General features: G+C 44.4%; 1 protein-coding gene across 3 annotated transcripts in view; it reads right to left on the reverse strand.

Moving 5' to 3' along the window:
* FYCO1 (FYVE and coiled-coil domain autophagy adaptor 1) overlaps positions 1–21,496 on the reverse strand; it is a 1,135,599-nt gene that overhangs the window by 886,050 nt on the left and 228,053 nt on the right. For all 3 annotated transcript variants that reach the window (XM_069613367.1, XM_069613366.1, XM_069613365.1), the window contains exon 3: positions 6,106–6,288. In XM_069613367.1, coding sequence (XP_069469468.1) covers positions 6,106–6,163 — 58 coding nt within the window. In that variant the 5' untranslated portion in view covers positions 6,164–6,288. The remainder of the gene's footprint in view (positions 1–6,105; positions 6,289–21,496) is intronic.

Raw genomic sequence — 21,496 nt, forward strand, 5'->3', positions numbered from 1 at the left:
ACAATTTTTGTACCCATTTTTCTTCCTCCTGAACTGCCCTGTTGTACCTAATCCATTGTGATGCCTGGAACTTCCTGTAACCTGGTTTGTTGGTTCTCTACAGTACTTTCACAGACTCTTGTTTTGGATTCTCCTTGTTTGTTCTGCTGCTTTGTGCTTTGTGGACTCTTTTTCCTCCCTGGATATAACTACTGTTGGATTTTGGATTGCTGTTTGCATTACCCCTGAACTGCTTTGAATATTTGGATTTCCTTGGTTACCTGGTACTTGGAACTGGGTATTTTTCCCCTACTTTAGTGTACGTGCTCTCGAGCCGTCCGGATCAGGTCCTTGCGTTTTCCCTGGAACTTTGGTGTCCGTTGGCTACTGTCGTTGGACGGGATATCTGGCCTATAGACAAGAGTATCACTGGTAGGAGCTGTTCCCCTTTCCTTAGGTTAATCTGCACCATATACCTGAAACCAGGGAGGAGACGGGGACAAGGGAGAGAGGGGTGCTGGTGTTCTGTTCACAGTCACTTCTCTTGATACTGACTTGCTTACCTCTTTTTTGTGTTTGCTTCCTTTCTACCACTGCTGGTTGCTCCTGCCTTTTCACTTGAGCCCCCTAGCCTGACAAGCTTTCTTGGAGTCCTGCAGGCTATGCTCTTGGAGAGGCGGGGGGCGGGGGGAGAAGAGGGGGCAGTCTCCCTTTGAAAGAAGACCTCGGTCATCAGGTTTAGGTGACTGGGGTTATCTGGACAAACACTTGCTATTGACAGATTTTATGCCATACTGTGATGGATCCAGGGGCCACCTCATTTGTTGCAGGATTTTTCTGCTCTCCGCACATGTGTGTCAGCCGCCCATGCATCATTATAAATTGCAGAGTTTAGTGCACCCGTTGTGCCCTTATGATGAGTTTGGTGACGCCACTGCTGCCCCATCGTCACTGCTTCCTACACCTCGGAATCCAGGGATCTCGCCTGTGGTTTTGCCTGGTCCTTTTTCCGTTGGCCCCACCCAAACGCTTTTTGGGAGACCCAAAGACTTACAGAGCATTCATTAATCAGTGCAAATTGCACTTTTTGTGGCCTGATAGCATTTCCTGATGCAACCACAAAGGCTGCTTTTGTGCTTGCACATTTCGGAGGAAGAGCGGCAGCTTGTGTGAATCCCCTTCTTGAGGCAGGCAACCCCGCCCTATACGATTCTGACACACTCTTGAGAGCCATGAACTTGGTGTTTGATGCCAGGTATAAGGTCCAAGCTTCCAATTTGGAATTCCTGACTTTATAAATGTGAAAGAAAGAAAGAAAGAAAGAAAGAAAGAAAGAAAGAAAGAAAGAAAGAAAGAAAGAAAGAAAGAAAGAAAGAAAGAAAGAAAGAAAGTTAGTTGTCATATTTAGCACACTTTAACCATTTGGCTGCTGAGAGGAAATGGCCTGAACAGAAAAAAGATGCAATGTTTTATTGTGGTTTGTCTGATGAACTCAAAGACGCTCTCTTGTGGTTCCAGTGATTCCATCCAGTTTTTTTGATCTCCTGGATCTTGTTCTGCAGGTGGATGCTGGTATCATGCGTGGTGAACGCAGAATCCCAGAACTGCGCTCCAGAAAGTCTGAGACGCTAGTGCCTCCTGTAACAGGCGAACCCGAACCCATGCCGATAGGTGCCACACATGGTCTCTTGACCAAGGAAGAAAGGGAGAGACCGATGATGAAATCGTGTTGATATTATGCCCAGATGGGTAATTTCATCCAGGTTTGCCCTAAAAGGCATATAAAACTGTCGGGAAATGCCAAGACTCATCCTTAGAAAGAGCTGTCTGGAGGAGTCTTTGCAAGTCTGTTGCAAGTCTGGCTCTGGGGTTCCCCTCTCTTCCCTGCATATCTAACTACCAGTGACTTTGTTTTTTTGGGACTCGTGATCTGACCGTACCAGTGATGATTGATTTCGGGGGGCCACAGCAAATAACATCGACACCCACTTTGCTAAAGAACATGGGTTCCCTGTCCAGACTAAAACCGCATCCGTACATGCTGTGGACCGTTTTTGTATTATTTCGGGCCAGGTGACAGAACAAACCAGTCCAATACAGACATGCACGCATCAGGGTCACACTGAAATGTTTTCTTTTGACTTGAGAACCACTCCACAGTTTGGTATCATTTGTGGCCCCCCATCACACCCCTTTCATTGATTGGGTGGATCAGACTGTAACCTTTACATCTTTGTTCTGCAAAGAGCATTGTTTTCTCCGTGACTCTGCCACAAATTGTTCCCCCTGTTTGACCCTGTTGTCCGGGCTCCCTAGCATCAGTGCAACTACACAAGAGCACGGATCCACTGCACCTATCGAATATTAGTATTTCTTGGGCGCGTTCGATAAGGCTCAGTCTGAACTGTTGCCCACACACCAGGAGTATGACTGTGCAATAGATTTGGAACCTCGTCATTCTGTACCTTTCTTGTGGGATTCTGAGGCGCAGAATGCCTTCCAGACTCTGAAAGATGCTTTTACCACGGCACTCGTCCTCCAACATCCAGACCCTTCTTTACCATATATAGTCGAGACTGATGCCTCGGCAGATGCCATAGGTGCCATTTTGTCACAAAGGTGCCCTACCACATGCCAATTACATCATGTAGCATACTTGTCCCGGACTCTCTTGTTGTGTGAGAGGAATAATACCATCATGGAACAGGAGTTTCTGGATATCAGAGCAGCATTTAAAGAATGGCGGCACCATTTGTTGGGAGCTAGATTTCCAATCTTGGTGTTTTCTGATCATGTGCAACCTCCAAGCACTGTCCCACGCCAAATGTACCAATGCCAACAGATACAGTTGCACCTATTCTTTGCTATGCTCGACTGTACGGTTACATTTGCCCTGGTAGCTTGCATAGCAAAGCCAATGCATTGTCCAGGGTGAGGGGAGGTCCTGCTACCACCCGTATCGAGTGCCCTATACTACCCAACAACTCTGTGATCTGTGTTTGTTTAATCTCGTCTTCTTTATTGGACACCATACCGGGTGGGTAAAAGGCCATCCATCAGAGGCAGAATCCATGAATGCTTGCATTATTGATGGTCTGCCCTGTGTTCAGGAATGATTATACATTCCCACTGAGACTACTAAGCAGCTTTATGCTGGTCTCATGATGCCAAACTTGTGGCCCATCCGAGCCAATGAAAGACACTGGAGATACTCCGGAGATGGTGTTGGTTGTCTCATATGAAGTGTGATGTAGTGCATTACATCCTGAAGTGTGCTATATGCTTGCAGTGTAAAAGAACACCTGGTTGTCTTTCTCAGGCTATGTCAATCCCACACAAACCTTGGTTTATGGCCACCATGGATTTTGTGGTTGTAGATGCATTTACTAAAATGGCATGCTGTATACCCTGTTAAGGTCTTCCCTCAGCCACTGAGTTGGCTGCTCTGTTCTTTGCCAAGGTTGTTCTTTTTTTTTTGGTTTGCTGTCCAATCGTGGGTCACAGTTTGCATCCCGCTTTTGGAAGGTGTTAACCAAAATCTTGGGGATTGATACTCGTTATTCCTCTTCTTATCATCCTCAGACAGATGACCAGACAGAAAGAGCAAATGCTACCCTGGAGCAGTATCAACATTGTCTATGCTTACAGTACCAGACCAACTGGCTAGCTGTGTTAGGGGCAGCAAAATTTGCTTATAATAATTCTGTGCACTCATCAGTGGGCTATTCACCCTTCTTGCCTCTCTATGGATGGCATCCACATACATTACCTCAGAAAACGTGCACCCCTGTGCATGCACCTTCTCCCGGTGCTTTGGTGCATTTCCTGTTGCGAGATCCATCTGCAGTGGTACACCACCTAAAGAACTTCAGGGAGACACCAAAATATTTGCTGACACGCGTTGCAGTCCTCTTCCTATGTATAAACCAGGAGAAAAGGTGTGCCTGTCTATGGCGCATTTACGGATCCCAGGGATGTACACACTGCAGGAATGACACATGAGGGACTGCAGAAAGTCCCGCTGAGCCCAAGAGACCGTTGAGGCTTCTGGGAGACCCGTCAGCAACCGGAGAGACATGGCCAAAGCCATACAGGTACAAGGGTGAATAGTCTAAAGTTTGGGGAGGCCCAGAGAGCATATCGGGCACATAGCAAAGTGAAGGAGACATACTCACTGGGGCAGAGAGAATTAGCAGAAACGGTCTAAGACCCAACGCGGACACATATACCCTGAACAGGAACAATAGGACATACAAACTTTGCAACAACCAAGTAAAGAATTCTGGGACCCATATGAGAAAGGCATACCCCAAGCTATAACAGGGGAAAATACGAACTGTGCAAAAACAAGTGACATTCAGAGGCCCTGGCAGGAGAGTAAACCAGGGCTGTGGAATAAAGAGAGATTGGATAAAAGGAACACTGTGAGTGAGCATGTGAAGGGGGTCTGGGACCCAGGTTGGGGAAGTGCTCCCCAAACTATATTCAAGAAGAAAACAAAGTTCATATTTCAGTAACACTCAAAGACCACGGCAGGAGAGTAAACCAAGGCGGTGGGTGAAGTTGAAGGCAGAGGGAAAAAATTGGGATTTGAAGGACATTGCATACCCTACTTGTCACGAGTGTGCACCAAGAGGAGAGGAATAGATAATCGCAACTGGGACCCACACCAAGTAAGAGAAGAAATCAGAGCACAGCTTGAGAAGGTAAACCTGGCTAAACTACCTTGTCGCAGCCCTCGGGAGGCGTGTCTGCTCAAAAAGAAATCCACTTTGTGTAACAATGTAAAGTCTCTGGGGAAAGGCAATCAACCCCCAAGCCTTGTGGAACCTTTGTTTGCTTTTCTACACCACTTTTTTGAACTTTCATATGGAACTGCAAAGCTGGGCTGCAGGGTGGCAGCCAAAAGACATTTTCCTTTTCACCTTATATTAAGTTTAGTTTGTGAGGGACAGCTTAGGATTTGTATACAGGACCGCAAACTGTACTTTGGAAATCTTGACACTGACAGTTTCATTAGCTAGTTTTGTTGAGGCAGGAAAAGCCCTCTTAGGAGGTAAAGCTAGTCAGGACTTCCTCCATCTCTCCTTTATTTAATTGTGAATACAAGTATTTATTAATCAACATTCCACCCTTGTGTTAGTCTCTTGCTCCCAGACCCACGCACTTCTAACAATTATAATAATTCTTCTCTGCAACAAGTATTTTGCTTCATTACAAAAAGACGATACATTTAGTTACATCAAATGAATGGAATGTTAGTTTGCCGTCAAACTATTCTGGGATTTACTCCTCACTCCCTAGTGAATGACAGTAAATGTCGCTTGTGTGTAGGTCAATACGGTGTTCACTGGGATTCTCCCCTCCCCTGATAGTCACAAAAAGAACGCATCTGCTTTGTTAATGTTCTACTGTCCCTTCATCTTGACCCTGGTCTCCCTTTCGGCAACTACATCCTATTTACATTTTTCTAGCTCTGCCTAGTCAGCTCTTGCAATCTCCTGTTTCTGCCTCTACCAACAAAATTGATAATGAACTCTAACAACAAATGACCCATCTATACCATTTAATGTTAAATGTGCTCACATTTCTTTGCCCAGACACCAAAATGAAGTTTGGGAAAGCTTGCGTCAGACAATTGCGGGTGATTGGAATTTGGATGATAAACTTGCCATACCGGCCAGAGGCAGTAACAAAACGAATGAGAGGGGGGTGGAGGGGCCACCAAACAAAAACACCTTAAATGAGGCAATTACATGTCTACATTTTAACATGACGTTTGTTTAGAAAATCATGTCAGAACAAGTTTTCTACGTAGCGCAATACAAGGGGAAGTGGTTGGTAGGTTAGATTCAAGTTGATGTTGTTTTGTTCTTTCATGAAGTGCTTTCAGGGGAGTGGGGACCATATGGAATGGAAAAGTAGACCGGAAAGAGTGTTAGAATAATTAATGCGAATGACTCATAATAAAAGAAAACCCCAAAACTGCCCAGGATGGAGTTGTATTTCCTATGGAAAGTGAACGAAAGAGCAGACAACAGCCAAAACGAAATCGGAACAGAATAAATGCACAACGCAGGACGCGCAGTCACTGCTAGACAGTGAGCTCACTGCTCCATACTGTACCTTGCAAATCTCGGATAATCCTCTGCAGCTGGCTTCCTTCAGCGGTTGTGGCCATCATGAAAGCCGAGGGCTGGGCTACACCAGGCTTAGTGTTTTCACAGCTCGGCAGAAAAGGCACAGCCAGCCTCACTGAAGGACAAGCATCTGAGAATCATGTTTAGGCATTCGGTGGTCTCTGAACTTCTGAAAGAGAATAAGATAGAACAGCTTAACATACTGAATGATTGGGCCAGCAACATTAGATATGTCATTTTTAACATATAAGTAAAAGGTTAGGAAACCATTCCATGTCATATCCAGGCTACAAAGGTAAACGCCATGGAGCCCCAGTGGGGTATGCAATTCTTAAAGGTAGAAGCACATTTCATTGTGGAATAATTCCTTAAGGAATCAATTGACTATTTCTTTGTAACATAATTTCTTTGACAATTCATCACTCTGTGGAGATTTCTTTGTAGAGTTAGAAATGTGAGGAGGGTTGATAGAGCTCAATGAATAGTGTTGTCTTAGGTTCAGAGTGTCAGTCTGTGGCCAGATTTTGTTCAAAATATTAGCTGAAGGTGGAAATATACTCATTTTGGGTGGGAGAGATGTGACAAAGAAACTTTTGACCTGCAGAAGTACACGGGTCTGGACAGGCTGAAGTGCCCACTCAGCCCTCACATTTCTACAAACCAAGAGCCAACACAATCATAATGGTAAAAAAGGTACACTTGAGAGATATCCCTCCTATGCCTTTTGTGGTAACGTGGGCCGACGGAAGGCTATACTCTCAAGAGGGATGTGAATGGGATTCGGTAGCAACTTAAACAGCGAAGTATAACAGTCCAAAATAAAGGAATGTCCAATCAAGGTTCTATAAAAATATGTATACTTTAATCACACACATCATATGCAATAATAACTAAATGGAAAACACACCACAATACCCACCACTGAGGAAAGAACGCAGAATCAGCAAAGATAAAAAGATGCGGCATTCTGGGTAACGAATCAGGGATGAAAGCCAAGTAAAATCCATAATGTTCTTCAATAACGTTTTGCGGTTCTTGGCAGTTTGACAGTGTCAAACTAGGTTACAAGCTGTTGTCCAAGTGGTTTGAGCCAAGTTCGGGTTCAGCGAGTCATGTTGATCCAAGCGGACAGCTGATGTCAAGCTGTGGCGAATCTGGCAGACAGGGCGGTTTTGAAGGTGGCGTAAAACGATGCAGATTGGAGTGCTCACCAGGATCAGTGAGGGGTCGAACAAGGGTTGTAATATCTGGGTAGGATCGGCAAATGACGCTCCCATGGTATGAGTCAAGGGATTGGTAACGGTGCAAAGTAGTGATCCTGATGCCCCAGTGTGCGGTTTGGCAAAGCAGCAGTTTGAGGTGGAGTCAGGTTAAGTCATATGTGTAACAGCTGCTTCGAGTCAGTGAGTGACACTGCAGAGGTTCGAGTTGGGGTACGGCGTTAAGGAGTTGATTCTAGTCGAGGAAGATGCAAACACGGTGGTTCGAAGAGTGCAGTTAAGTGCTAAAGGTAGTACCAGTGGGTCCTACGGCTCGAGATGCAGTGAACCCGGTTTGAAAGCCATTCAGCCAGTTCAGGCTGGCTGTCCTGGCTCTCAGGATGCCGTTATTGCCTATCCAGTGACTCAAGGCTAAGTTCAGCTCTTGTTCTAGAAGATCTCAAACATGGGGAGGGCTGGCACAATGTTAAACGGGATATCATATTGTGCCTCCTTTATTGTATATATTGGCCTAAGCCCAGTCGCTCTGCGAAGAAATCCAAAGTCACCCTATGTTCTAAAATGGTGGACAGTGTTCTTCTGCTTGTAACTTGGTTGTCCTGACCTCTACATGCAAGTTAATGTCTAAACTGCCCGTAGGCCAAATGTTAGGGTCATGTAATGAGACCTTGTCCTTCGTTGACCTGTAGACCGAGGATTACCTGTGCCAACGATACTGGTCCGCGAGCATATATTAAGCACAATGTTGTTTAAATACTGAATGTGAACACTTGTTGAACTACATTGTATTAAACATGTACTAAGGCTTAATGTTAAATCTGAAGATATACTGTTGCCATTGTAACCTATTTGTGTATAAACTAGGAATAATCCATATGCATATGGATGAATAAATCAGAAGTGAACTCGGCATGAACCCCTAGCCCGAGGAATGATTAACCTGTAGATGGGCTGGACATCATGTTACAAATTGTATAAAAAGAGTGAATGTTCTGATGTACAGTCCTACTCACTTCTCACACCGAAAGGGCTGGTATTCGCTGTGATGTACTGAGGGCCATATAGCTATCTGATACTTTGTTCCTTTGAAAACTGTTCAGTTATAGAATAAAGATCTGTGTATCTTTGTAAGCCCGTGTTTGGTGTATTTCCTTTTGGGGTACTCGGCCTCGATATTCTCTTTTTGCTTTTACAGATGGCGCCCGAATAGGGACCCTCAAGATTGATGCCAGTTCGTTGAAGGTTGACGCGGCTATCTGACCGGGATCGGACGGTGTAAAGGGGGCCCCTTTCTTGGATGAGATGCGACACCTCAGCGCTGCACGACCCGATCCCTGGACGGTGAGCACGCGGTCCGAGTCGGCATCTTGACGAGGGTCCATATAGTGAGGCAGACAGATTTGCTGAAATCACCAACCACGAGGAAATCTTTGTTAGAAAACTTTGTAATCCGATTGGGCCTCCTTAGGATTTGATCAGGTGAGTCGTGACCCGATTCTTAAGTATCCTGATAATTTGTTTTGGCGCATTGCACTCGCGAGTTCAATTATTGACCAGGTAACACCAGTATTCTGATATGCCTGGGAAATTGTCTGCCTGCTTCAGGGCATTATTCCGCAAGGACAGACAATCTTTGGAATTTGGCTGTCTGGCACCAATGGAGGGGTCGTCGGTGTGTACTACGTACTGTAAGCACGGCATTGGTAGTATAGTATTTAATGATATTTGGCACAGTCAAACTAGACATGCTTCCGAACTTCAGTGGCCAATCAATGGTAGTTTTGAAATCCCTCGTATTGAATACTTAGAATCTATATTATTGAAGAAAAAGGCTACACCTGCAGCATTTGATGTATTACAGAATTGGAGGAAAGAAGCTTTGCAGCAACTTAAGAGTAGAGAAAAGCATGCGCGCCGTCATATGACGAACGCCGAAAAAGCGTTGTTGTATGACCAAAATAAACAGTCGGAGTCAGTTAGGAATATGGATAGGGCTTTTTCACTTGGGATCCAGAAAATGTATCCTTTTAAAGACTTTCATGTTTCTGATGAACTTATCGATAAATTATTAAATGAACAAAGGTCTGGTGCCACTGCTCCACCTCCGTATGTTCCTCTTCCTGCTGCTTTGCCTCTTCCTGCTGTTATTCCTCCTCCCATAGTTCCTCCTGCTCCTCCTATTGTTCCTCCTGCTGTTCCTCTTCCTCCAGTCATTGTTCCTCCTCTTGTCGTTGCTCCTCCACCCGTTCCTCCACCTTTGCCTGCTGTACCAGTAATAGCACCTCTGTTTCCTGATGTTCAAAACTTGCCTACTCTCCCTCTCCCAAGTGGTTCTACACCGCTTGTAGTAGATCGGGGAGCGGGATCAAGGGTTGTAACTTGTAATACTGTGTCTTCAGAGAAAAAGCGTAAGTTAACTGCGTGGGCTAAGCAGTGCATGGAGAAGGGTGAACAAGCTAATGTTTTTGCCGCACTTTCTAATATAGACAATCTTCTTGAGAAAAACGTTTTTTTTTTTGAAGGATTAGGAATTAATTTATGTGTAATGTGGAACAGGCTAAATAATATAGATCTCCCACAAGGGTTGAGGGATTTGAATACTTAAGCGTTCTCTAGAGATACTGCGAAGAAGGTGCTAGAGCATGTTGAGAGGGTTCTTGAGTATAGAAGGGAGCTGGAAAGATTACGAAATAAAGATGAAGATGGTAATAGCTTGGACGTTATGTTTGTACAGAAACGGTTCCTTCCTTGTCGAAAATCGATAACTGAAGAAACACGAATTTGTACGAGAGATGCGATTAGATGGATCTCAGACACGTCGATAACTCCCATTGAAGTATATGACACGTATAGTCAGTATACGCTGGAAATGCAGAGGAAAGTGATACAGGTAATGGTAGAGTACCTACAGGATGAGTGTGTAAAAAGAAAGATTTGTTGTCCCGCAGAGTTAATGAGTATTTATAAGAGGGCTTTTTCATTTGACACTTCTTCGGCTGCTTTAACGCTCGATTTGGCTCTGTTGCTTAGTAAGCGTTCGAAGTTGCCTACTTCTCAGTTGCCTATGAGAGAGGTTCCTCCGACACTTGTCCCAAAAGTCGAGGTTCCAGCGGATGGCGGAACGGGTGCGCAGGACTATGAAATTCCTGCACATTATGGGTTGCAGTTTGTTCACGTCCCGTTCTCGAGACAGGAAGTGAACACCATTAAACAATATATTCCCAACATTAGGAAGAATCCGACAGGGTTCTACAAAGAAATAGAGTGTGTCTTGCAATCATCAGTATTCACTCTAAGTGATATTGACTTGTTATTTCCTGTACTCCTGCCTGTTGATCTGTGGAAACAGATTAGAACTGTAGATGATGTACCAGGGTTGGGAGATACATGGACTAACATGGTTAGACTCGATGGAGAAAGGCCAGCTGGTGAAAGACCGCCTCAGGTAATGCTAACTTTGCCTGACAGAATAGTTGCAAAATTGAAAACTATAATTCCTGAAAAGAGAATTATTTGGGACAAGCTTACTGCCTGTGTCCATGGGAAGTCTGAGGGTGCTACCGAGTTCTTTAATCGGTTCGAACAGGTATTTTCAGATTTCAGTGGACAAGACTTAGGCACAGAGTCTGGGAAAAGATTATTCGTGGACAAATTTGTTCGCGGATTGCTGCCTGACATCCAGTCGCAAATGATGTCCTCCGAGAGTGCCTGGCAAGCAAAGTCTCAGTCAGAAGCCGGTCAAGTGGCACAGCGAGTAGAGCGCTCGCTTTGACATCCGTGCATAGCCTGCTAATGCAGGTTTGAATCCCGGCAGGGCCAAACTCAGCCTTTCATCCTTCCGATGTCGATAAATGAGCACCACACACCGTGGGCTCAGATACCTGAGGGTTTGTAGCACCATATAAATGCCAATTTATTATTATTATTATTATTATTAGAAGTATTACACATGGCTCAGTACTATGAGAATCGTGTCAATAACGAAAAGGAAAGAGTTGAAAAGAGAAAAGGTGACTTAAACACAAATGTATTAATGCAGAAAATTGTTAGAGGCCCTAGAGGGGGTAGAACGCAATTTAGAGGTCAGTATGTTCCGCAGGGAAATGCGCCCTTGGGTCCTGTAAACATAAACCAGTGTGCTTATTGTAGGCAAGAGGGTCATTGGTGTTCACAATGCCCGATCCTTCAGCAGAGGTCAAATAACACATTTGGGAATATGGGTAGACGATCCAAAGGTCGCCCAGGTGTAGGGGGTCATGGTAGAGGTCAGTTTCACAGGATTCACAGCAACCTTTTTCACAGGACAATCAGACATCGAGTGTGGATAATAGAAACATTTTTGATCATCCTTCTGCTGCTTACCTCTCTGAAGAACTTCCTTTTGACGACATTCTGTTTAGCTAGGATTGCCCGAAGCAGGGTTTGGAACCAACGCCTATTCCCGTTAATCAGAACGGTCCCTACATTGAAATGTTAGTGGGAAATAGGAAACATCTATTCTTGATAGATACAGGGGCACAGAAGTGTTCCATTTATCATTCACGGGTTCCAAACATTCCACTGTCAGGGCAAACCAATGTTTCTCTAGGGTTTTCTGGCACACCAGTTGTCTGTCCGGTTTCTTCGCCGGTACCTATCTCTTTGGGTCCCTTTACGGATCGTTGTCCATTCCTTTTGGCTACGAATTGTGGAGAGAATTTGTTGGGGTTGAATCTGTTGAAGGAATTAAATACGGTAATTCATTGTTCTTCTGATGGAGTGCGTTTGACGATTTCACCACAGCAACTTTCTGTCCGTCAATTCTTGACCAGACCTTTGCCGCCGGAATTTAGTGATGTTCCGGAGTGTTTCTGGGCAATTGATGATAATGACGTCGGTGTCTTGCAAATTGAACCTGTTAAGATCATTTTGAAACATGGAGTAAAGCTGCCACATATTCCCCAGTGTAAGATTTTGGTCGATGGTGAGCAAGCTTTGAAATGCATCGTCTCTGATTTTGTGTATCGAGGGGGGATTGAGGAAATTGCAGGTAGTTTGTGGATTAGTCCGATTTTACCCGTGTACAAAAAAGGCGATAATGCAATTCCTTTTCGTTCCATAATTGATCTACGTGCCATCAATAAGATCGTTGCTCCACAATTTCCAATTGTGCCTCATGTGACGACAATATTAACCATGATCCCGGCTTCAGCTACTCATTTTAGTGTCATGGATCTAAAGAACACTTTCTTTAGTATTCCTGTACACAAAGACAGTAGATACCTGTTCGCGTTCACCTTACGGGGACTTTTGTTTACCTTTACCCGTGCACCGCAAGGTTACACAGAAAGTCCTAGTATATATAGTAGGGCTTTGAAATTGCAGCTCGATACCCTTCAGTTGCCCTCTACTTGTACACTGCTTCAATATGTTGACGACTTGCTTTTAGCTGCTGACTCAGAGAGCGCTTGTAAGGAGGGCACTGTTTTGTTGCTTATTCACTTGGCTAAACATGGATATAAATCTTAGCTTAAAAAATTTCAATACTGTTGTCAGGAGATCGCCTATTTAGGCTATCTCCTGTCAAAGGAGGGAAGAAGGTTGACGCCTGAATGGATAAAACTAATTTCTAGCATGTCGGTCCCAAATACGCAGAAAGAAGTTAGAGCCTTGATAGGAATGGCTTCTAACTGTATGCAGTGGATCCCCAATTTCTCACTAGTGATTAAACCAATGTTGGCTTTGACAAAGAAGGGCATTTCTTTACCATTGCCGTGGAACTTGGAACACCAGCAAGCATTTGATCTGCTTAAGACTGCATTGTGCTCAGCACCAGTTTTGGGCACACCAAACTATGAAAAGGCCTTTGTGTTACATGTGCATGAATGTAATGGATGTGCTTTGGCTGTATTAACGCAGGAACATGGAGGGAAGAATAGGCCGTGCGGCTACTTTTCTTCCGCCCTTGATCCTGTAGCATGCGCTTTGCCAAGATGTTTGCGAGCTGTCGCTGCTGCTGCTGCATCCGTTAAACAGAGCGAGGGAATGGTCCTAGGCCAACCTTTAACCCTGATGGTACCTCACTCTGTAGATGTTCTACTGAACAGAACACAAACGCAACACCTCACCTCCGCACGATTAACGAGATATGAATTGATCTTGTTCGCACCGCACATTAAAATTAAGAGGTGTTGTGCTCTTAATCCGGCTGAACTTTTACCTTTCCTGCAAGGTACTGCTTGCAGGGACGAAGAGTCACATGACTGCCTTTACACTAACGAACAAGAGACAAAAGGTAGAATCGATCTGAAACATACTCCTTTGAACAATCCGCAAGGGGAGCTGTTTTGCGATGGCTCCTGCTTCAAACTTCCGGATGGCACATCCACAGCTGCTCATGCAATCACTACATTGAGCACGGTCGTGGAAACCAAGAGAATCACGCATAACTCCACGCAGGCCGCAGAGATTATAGCATTGACCCGAGCTTGTGAACTTTCCGAAGGGCTTACAGTAAACATATATACTGACAGTAAGTATGCCTTTGGGGTGGTTCACAACTTCGGTAGACTTTGGGCAGAAAGAGGTTTCTTGACTTCACATGGTACAAAAATCCAACATCGCTCCTTGATAGTACTGTTACTCTCAGCAGCACTTGCACTTCCTACTCAGCTAGCTATCATAAAATGCACAGCACATCAGAAGATTGTAGATCATGTAGGAAAAGGGAACGCTTTTGCTGACTAGATAGCCAAACAGACTGCCACTCATCTCTCTTCAGAAATGTATACTTCAAGGGAAGCCACAAATGCCTGTACTTTGGATGAGGGTATTGATTCCGTAAGGGATATCCAAGCCGATGCCACATTAGAAGAATCTAAGAAATGGGCTGAGGGTTTGGGAAAACTAAATGATGATGGGTGTTGGGTGGACAAAGTTGAAGGAAAGTGGTTACTGCCTGACGCATATATTATGATGATGGTTGTTATGGCTCATGGTCCGCCCCATATATGTGCTCAAAAAAATCGCTAAATGTTGCAAAATGTGTGGGTAAATGACAAAATCCCTAAAGTAGTTGAACGCTTCGTTCAGGGGTGCATGATTTGTTTGCAGCATAATGTGGGAAAGAGCACATCAACTCCTAGGGGTAGTTTCGGTCCACCTTCTGTCCCCTTCGAGGTTATTCATTTTGATTTTATTGAAAAGGAGCGTTGCCACAATTTCAAGTATGTATTAGTTGTCATCTGTGCTTTTAGCAAATGGGTCGAAGCTTTTCCCGTCAAAGATGCCACAGCTATGACCACGGCAAAGACTATGTTAAAGGAATATTTTCCAAGATTTGGGTTGCCGGGAGTCATCTGGTCGGACAATGGTCCACACTTTACTGCTGCTGTAATTCTGCAGATATGTGCGGGATTACAGATCGATAAATGGTTCCATTCGGCTAGACATGCTCAGAGTGCTGGACTAGTAGAAAGACACAACGGCATCATCAAGAACAAGCTCACTAAGACGTGTGCCGGCACCAAACTAAAATGGCCGGACGCCTTACCAATCGTGTTGTTATCTATGAGAACAACCCCTCAAACTAAGAATGGGCTCTCTCCCTTTGAGGTGGTTATGGGTAGGACAGCTAATATTTGGAATGTTCCGAAGTCTCGTTCTTTACGAAACGTCGAAAATGTACTTCTCTCTGACTACTGTGAACAGTTAACTAAAAACCTGTATTTGATTTATCACTAGGTGCGAGAGGCTTTACCTGTACGGAACGAGGGCCCCGGTCACAGCATACGACCGGGAGATTAGATCCTCACAAAATCGTTCGAGTGATCTTCTTGCCTCGCACCTCGTTGGTGGGGCCCCTTCCAAGTTTTGCTGGTCACACAGACTGCGGTGTGGGTAGCAGGAACGAAGAATTGGATACACGCGTTGCACACCAAGAGGATTCCACACCCAGTGCCACACGATACAGAAGATGCAGAACCCCTCACCGAGGCTGTAACCAACGATCACGAAGCAGCAACCAGCATCGAGAGTGCATCGGAGACTCTCCCTGAGCCCGCGACGTCTGGGGAAACAGCCATTTCATCTCCACACTCACCAACAGTTTTGTTTCTGGAAGTTGTCCCGAATCTTTGTTCACAGATCACTCAGTACCAGGGATCACAAGGTACGATCTGCATCCGAGGAAGTAGACTTGCTGCACGGTTTGGCTGTGCCATCGAGGAAAATCATCGAAGGGGTTGTCTTTTTGGCCCGATCATTTGTACATAAGGGGATTCTGTTGGCTAGGGTTTGTGGAAGGACTAAGAAAACGCTTGGCCTGGAGGTCGCCAGCAAATAACATTGGTGCTTTCGTTTGAAGAATACAATGCCTGCAACCACTCCCACACGCACAGAACAGATAAGAAAATGTGTGACCAGCTGCGAAAATGGACAATCTAATGTCTGGGCCCCGAAAACGTATTGCTGTCTTGTGATAATGTTAATTGGTTTTTACAATAGTCATTGTCTTAGGTTTCTGGTATCTAGAAGAAGTACATCCGTTTGAGAATTTGTTACCTACTGAAAATGTACCTACTGTTTCTACTCCTTTCGTGCATCTGCACACTCTATCTCCTAGAGACTCTCAACACAGACAGAGATATCACAACAACACATTATTACTCATCATGAATGCTACACATGCCATTTTTAACAAATCTAATTGTTGGGTCTGTTCACATTTACTGCAACACGGGGATAAGGGGCTAGGTTGGTATATTCATCCTTTACCTTTGACAACTGCATGCTATGCTTCTCTTAGAGCACTATTCTTTGGCCGATGGAACGATAGCATCTAAAGTAACTTTGATGGGACTAACTTGAACGAGTTTGAAAAGCGTGTTCTGACGCCCCTGGGATGCTCGCTCTTTGCAAATAGGAGTAAGCTTAATGTTGCTTCTATTAGGCCTTCTGATAGACTGTCCCGTCCTTTTCAATCTTTGATCTCTTTTAAGATGGCTCCTATAGGCAATAAGGACGCCATGCCTCTTTCCTATACTGTTAACCACAGCCCCGATTCAGTTTCTTTCTGCATACAGAGGAATGGTACTCAGTCAATGGGTGATTTTAAAGGTTGCGTCAACGTTGCAAATTTGACTGGCGAGGACAGACCTTTGTATGTAGGTGAACCTGTCTACTTTGTTTTTGGTAATGTAGCATTTCCATGGCTACCCAGGGATTGGCAGGGAACTTGTTATTTAGGGATTCTGTTACCCGGGGTATTCATTGCTAGTACTGTAGAGATTTCAAAGGCTCGTCCACGGCGAGACGAGAATGGTGACACTTCAGCACAAGTTATAGGTGATGTAGCTAAATCCTTTGTGCCATCTTGGGGGCAAATAATGAACTCTGAGATATCAGGAGACTAGCGAGAGTACTGGAGAGGACCATCAACTGGACCACTGACATACTCTATAATATAACTCTAGAACAAAAAGCAATAAGGTTAGTAGCACTTCAGAACCGGATGGCATTAGATGTCATCCTGGCTGAACGTGGTGGGGTATGTAAATTAGTGGGGTCCGCTTGATGTGTTTTTGTGCCAGATTCCTCCCCAACTATCTTCAAGGCAATACAGAATCTGCATGTCCTTAGTTCAGAAGTGCATGTTCCCTTCTTGCGATCTTGGGGATGGAAGCTACTTTCGGTCTTGCTGATTATTTTAGGTATTCTGATGTTTCTTTGCTGTTGTATACAATGTCTTCCTGGTATGTGTTCGATGCTAGGGGGATGTTGTTCACAAGCGATAGGTACATTAGGACACAAAGTATGCACCCCAGAGAAGGCCTCCAATGAATTTGTGCTGAAATTGTGGACAGTGTTCTACTGTTAGTAACATGGCTGTCCTGACCTCTACATGCAAGTTACTGTCTAAACTGCCCGTAGGCCAAATGTTAGGGTCATGTAATGAGACCTTGTCCTTCGTTGACCTGTAGACCGAGGATTACCTGTGCCAACGATACTGATCCGCGAGCATATATTAAGCACAATGTTGTTTAAATACTGAACGTGAACACTTGTTGAACTACATTGTATTAAACATGTACTAAGGCTTAATGTTAAATCTGAAGATACACTGTCGCCATTGTAACCTATTTGTGTATAAACTAGGAATAATCCACATGCATATAGATGAATAAATCAGAAGTGAACTCGGCATGAACTCCTAGCCCGAGGAATGATTAACCTGTAGATGGGCTGGACATCATGTTACAAATTGTATAAAAAGAGTGAATGTTCTGATGTACACTCCTACTCCTTCTCACACCGAAAGGGCTGGTATTCGCTGTGATGTACTGAGGGCCAGATAGCTATCTGATACTTTGTTCCTTTGAAAACTGTTCAGTCATAGAATAAAGATCTGTGTATCTTTGTAAGCTGGTGTTTGGTGTATTTCCTTTTGGGGTACTCAGCCTCGATATTCTCTTTTTGCTTTTACAACACAACTGCGGGAGTCCTTCAACACAGTGAGGTACTGGATACTGTTGTAGCCGGTAGACAGGCAGGTCTTGTCTCAACAGCAGTTGACTCCCACTGGAGCCTGAGGATCGTAAGGGGACCGAGCTTCCCTTTGCCTTGGACACTCAGTCTTTACCTCACTGGTGGAGGACTTGTTTATTTACTTATTTTACTTTTTGCATTTATTTCAGCGCACAAAGCCCTGAGGCATCTAGGCGCTAGTTACAGAAAGTGCATGGCACGATGGTGCAAGAATACACAAATGGTTACAGACATAATGGTGTCTGTACACATATTGGAAAAGCCTCGTCTCATGTTACCGGGGGCTACATCAGGCAGCATATGGTTCAAATAGGTCCGATTGCACAGAATGGCAAGGCCTCACCTCATGTTACAAGGGGCTACGTCAGGCAGCCTACGAGTCAAATAGGTGTCACAGAAAGATCAACTCTCCCAAAAGAGGGGCAATTAATTATTCCTCAGGAATTTGCTTAAGAGTGAATCCAAGAAAGAGTGAGAGACCCTTTCTTTTACAGGAAAACGCCCACATGTGATTAGACTGAAACTACCCTCAGTCCAATCCCTCTTCTTGGAACAAGTGGACTTTGCCTTCTGACATCACACCTAAAGCTCTTTGTGCTACAGGAAGTGGAGGGGATAGGAAGGAAAGATATAGGTAGATAGAAACAAGATGGCGGAACCTTCCAATTGTATAGAGCTCCATCTGTCTATACTAACAGTGCCCCTTCACTTTTCAGTAGAATCAAAGCCCTTTAGATATGCAGCATCCTGAGGTCAGGCTACTTCTGTTGTGGTTGGGTGTGCCCTTTGATTCCTGTTCCTAGGACAGCTTCCGTTGGAGTGGATGTTTCTCTGGGGAGGGTGTTACCTGCCCTCACAAATAAACGAAGAGAGGCAATCGCCAAGGCTATAGTCTTCCCAACAGTGGTAAGCCCAACCTTTCTGGAAAGAATACACATCAGCCTTTCACAGCTGAGCTGGGTCAAAGGGCTGACATCTGTGATATCACATTTATGTGGCCGTAATAATTATGAGACATACCATTAAAAATGTATCTGCCACCAGAACAGTGAACTCCTAATTATAGGGGTGTGGTAGAGGAGTGCATGTCTTAATGCAGTCCCTGTGCTGAAGAGACTTGGCTGTCACTGCAGCTGTCAAATGGGCACGTGTGCCCTCTGAACGTGCTTTGTGCCACTGGTAGAACAGGTGCTGCAGATAAGGATACTGATGAAGCAGTTCAAAGGTACATTCTATGGTTTTGGCATGGACCTTACAAAGGGGGCATCCGATCAGCATATTTACCTTTGAGAGATGGAATTAGCTGCATGATTTTATTAATGAATAAATATCAAAAAGCCTGGGATTCTACACCCTTGCCAGATGGCAATCCCTCACAGGAGAGGTATGTATATTTTCTTCTTGCTTTCTTGTTTTGAGCCATAGTAGAGATGTGTCCACAGTCCAGTTGGAAGCGATGCTAGTGCTTTTTTGGGATGGGGCCTAATGCGTGGAGGCATAGGGGTCTCTCATTCATTTTAGAAAGGCCCCTTTTTAATAATGGGAAGTAGAAACTAACCTATTTGTGGGTTGCAATGGTGATTTTCATTCTGAAAAGCTAGTGCTTTTAAATGAACCATTGTTTATTTTAATTTGGGCTTTTAACAAATCATTTGTAAGAAAAAGTGAAGCGGTCATACATTGTGAATTGGTATTGAGTTTACTGAGCGATTGATTACTGAAGCAGAATAGCACTCGTGGAAATGAGCTCACAGAACGTATTATTTTTAATGCAATGCATGTTAACTCAGTCAACAGTCAAAGAAATGAACTCGAAGAAATGATTCCTTGATTAAATTACACTATATAAATAAACACAGATTCATGCACGCGACCAGACAGCACAGCAAGTCTGACTGCGGTGAAGATTAGGCTGAGTTTGAAGGTAAAAATGTTCATTCCCGAAGATGCTGGTTTTGGCAGAGGCAGCTTTTGAAGTGAGACGTTCAGATGTTTGTCATGAAGAAAGGTTGTCACTTGGTGCTACGGCAACGAATGGGAAGGAGATCCTTTGCGTCTGGCAGTGGGGGCAAGTGGAGGCAAGTGAGGCGAGTGGAGACAAACGCCCCGGCTAAGCCTTGCTCCAAGTTGGGAACAGATGTCCTGCAGACAGAAGGCCCCACAATTGGATTGGTGCAAGGAAGAGAGAAGAAGGCAAGCTAGGAGTCACGGAATTGAGGGTGCTGCAGGCAGTGAGTACCCGTCAGTTTAGCTGGGGTGCCTGGAGATGAAGTCTACAACCTGGACGAACAGACCTCATATCGGGCAAGGAAGGAAATGAACCCTTTGAATTTATCCTTTGTAGAAAGTAAAACGATAAGCATGGACTTAAAATGGGGAGTTGGTGAGAGATGAAGTCAGAATATATGTTTACAGAAAGGACAAAGGAAAAGACTGGTTATGTGTTCCTAGAATACCCTAGATTAAGGAGTTCTAGAAAGCAATGCTGTGGATAAAGGGGCGGTAAAGATTGCATGCCCCAAAAAGGAAAATCATCTAAGCAGCCTGCCCAGGAAAGGTGGGACAGAAAACTATGTTATCAGAAGGAATGACAGGCTATAGTGATTCCACCTGAAGGGAAGAAAATAAATGCAACGGAACCATATGAAGTAACTCAAAACACTTTGGAGTCGAGTATAAAGATGATATAAACATATATACATATTTGAAAGTGTCATTTTAAGGCAAGACACAGAGATTAACATTGAAAATGTAATTTTATTATTTTATTCTTCTATATACATACACAATATTCCTCTAACCAATACATGAATCTGCCTATGAACACTCTGCCTTCTTACTTGCTGCTCACATCTCAGAGTACTTTCACGGCTATGTGTATCTGTGAGGTAGAAGGTGGATATTGGACAATCTGAAGAAGAACTTGTAAAGGACACTTGAAAGGGTCAAGGATTTTGGTATCAGTGTCATTGCAGAGCCGGTGTGATTGTGGACTGCGGAAAGATTTAACTATATATGGCCAAAGACAAGCTAATGTTTAAAGTCTTGGGAGGATAGCTTAGGGGCAACGTGCTCATCTTGGAAACAAGATGACACGGAGTAACACAGGTTTGATCCCCCGGTCCGCTCTTAGAAACCTCTGGGTATTAAGCACATTCTAAATAACCAATTACAATTACAATAAAGAAGTGGGCGGCATCCCGGAAAGTCAGAGAATCACCCATCACATGGGGATGTTGCCACGAGATGAGAGTAGAAGGCCACCTGTGCCTAGTGGAACCATTGTTGAAACAATGGCAAATGTTTTATGATGAGCAGCCATAACTAGGTCACCATCAGCGATCAAAGGGGAGATATTTTAGGCCATAGGGAAGTCCTGTTAGGGGAAGAATGGCCTGATAACAGGCAACGCAGTGGCAATGTATTTCCTCAACAAAAGAGGAGGTGTAGGGTCACTAACACTGTGCAGAGAGGGAATGCAGCTCTAGGCACTGCAAGAAGGAATCTCTCTTTTGGACGTTCACCTTGCTGGAGAGGAGAACAAGGTGGTGGATGCTCTGAGCAGGCAGAGTACAGTCTGGCATGAGTGGGAGCTAGCTCAGGAAATCCTTCAAGAGATCCACATCCTTTGGG

Source organism: Ambystoma mexicanum, chromosome 5p (assembly GCF_040938575.1).
Source record: "Ambystoma mexicanum isolate Mex_15411 chromosome 5p, UKY_AmexF1_1, whole genome shotgun sequence".
NCBI lineage: Eukaryota > Metazoa > Chordata > Amphibia > Caudata > Ambystomatidae > Ambystoma > Ambystoma mexicanum.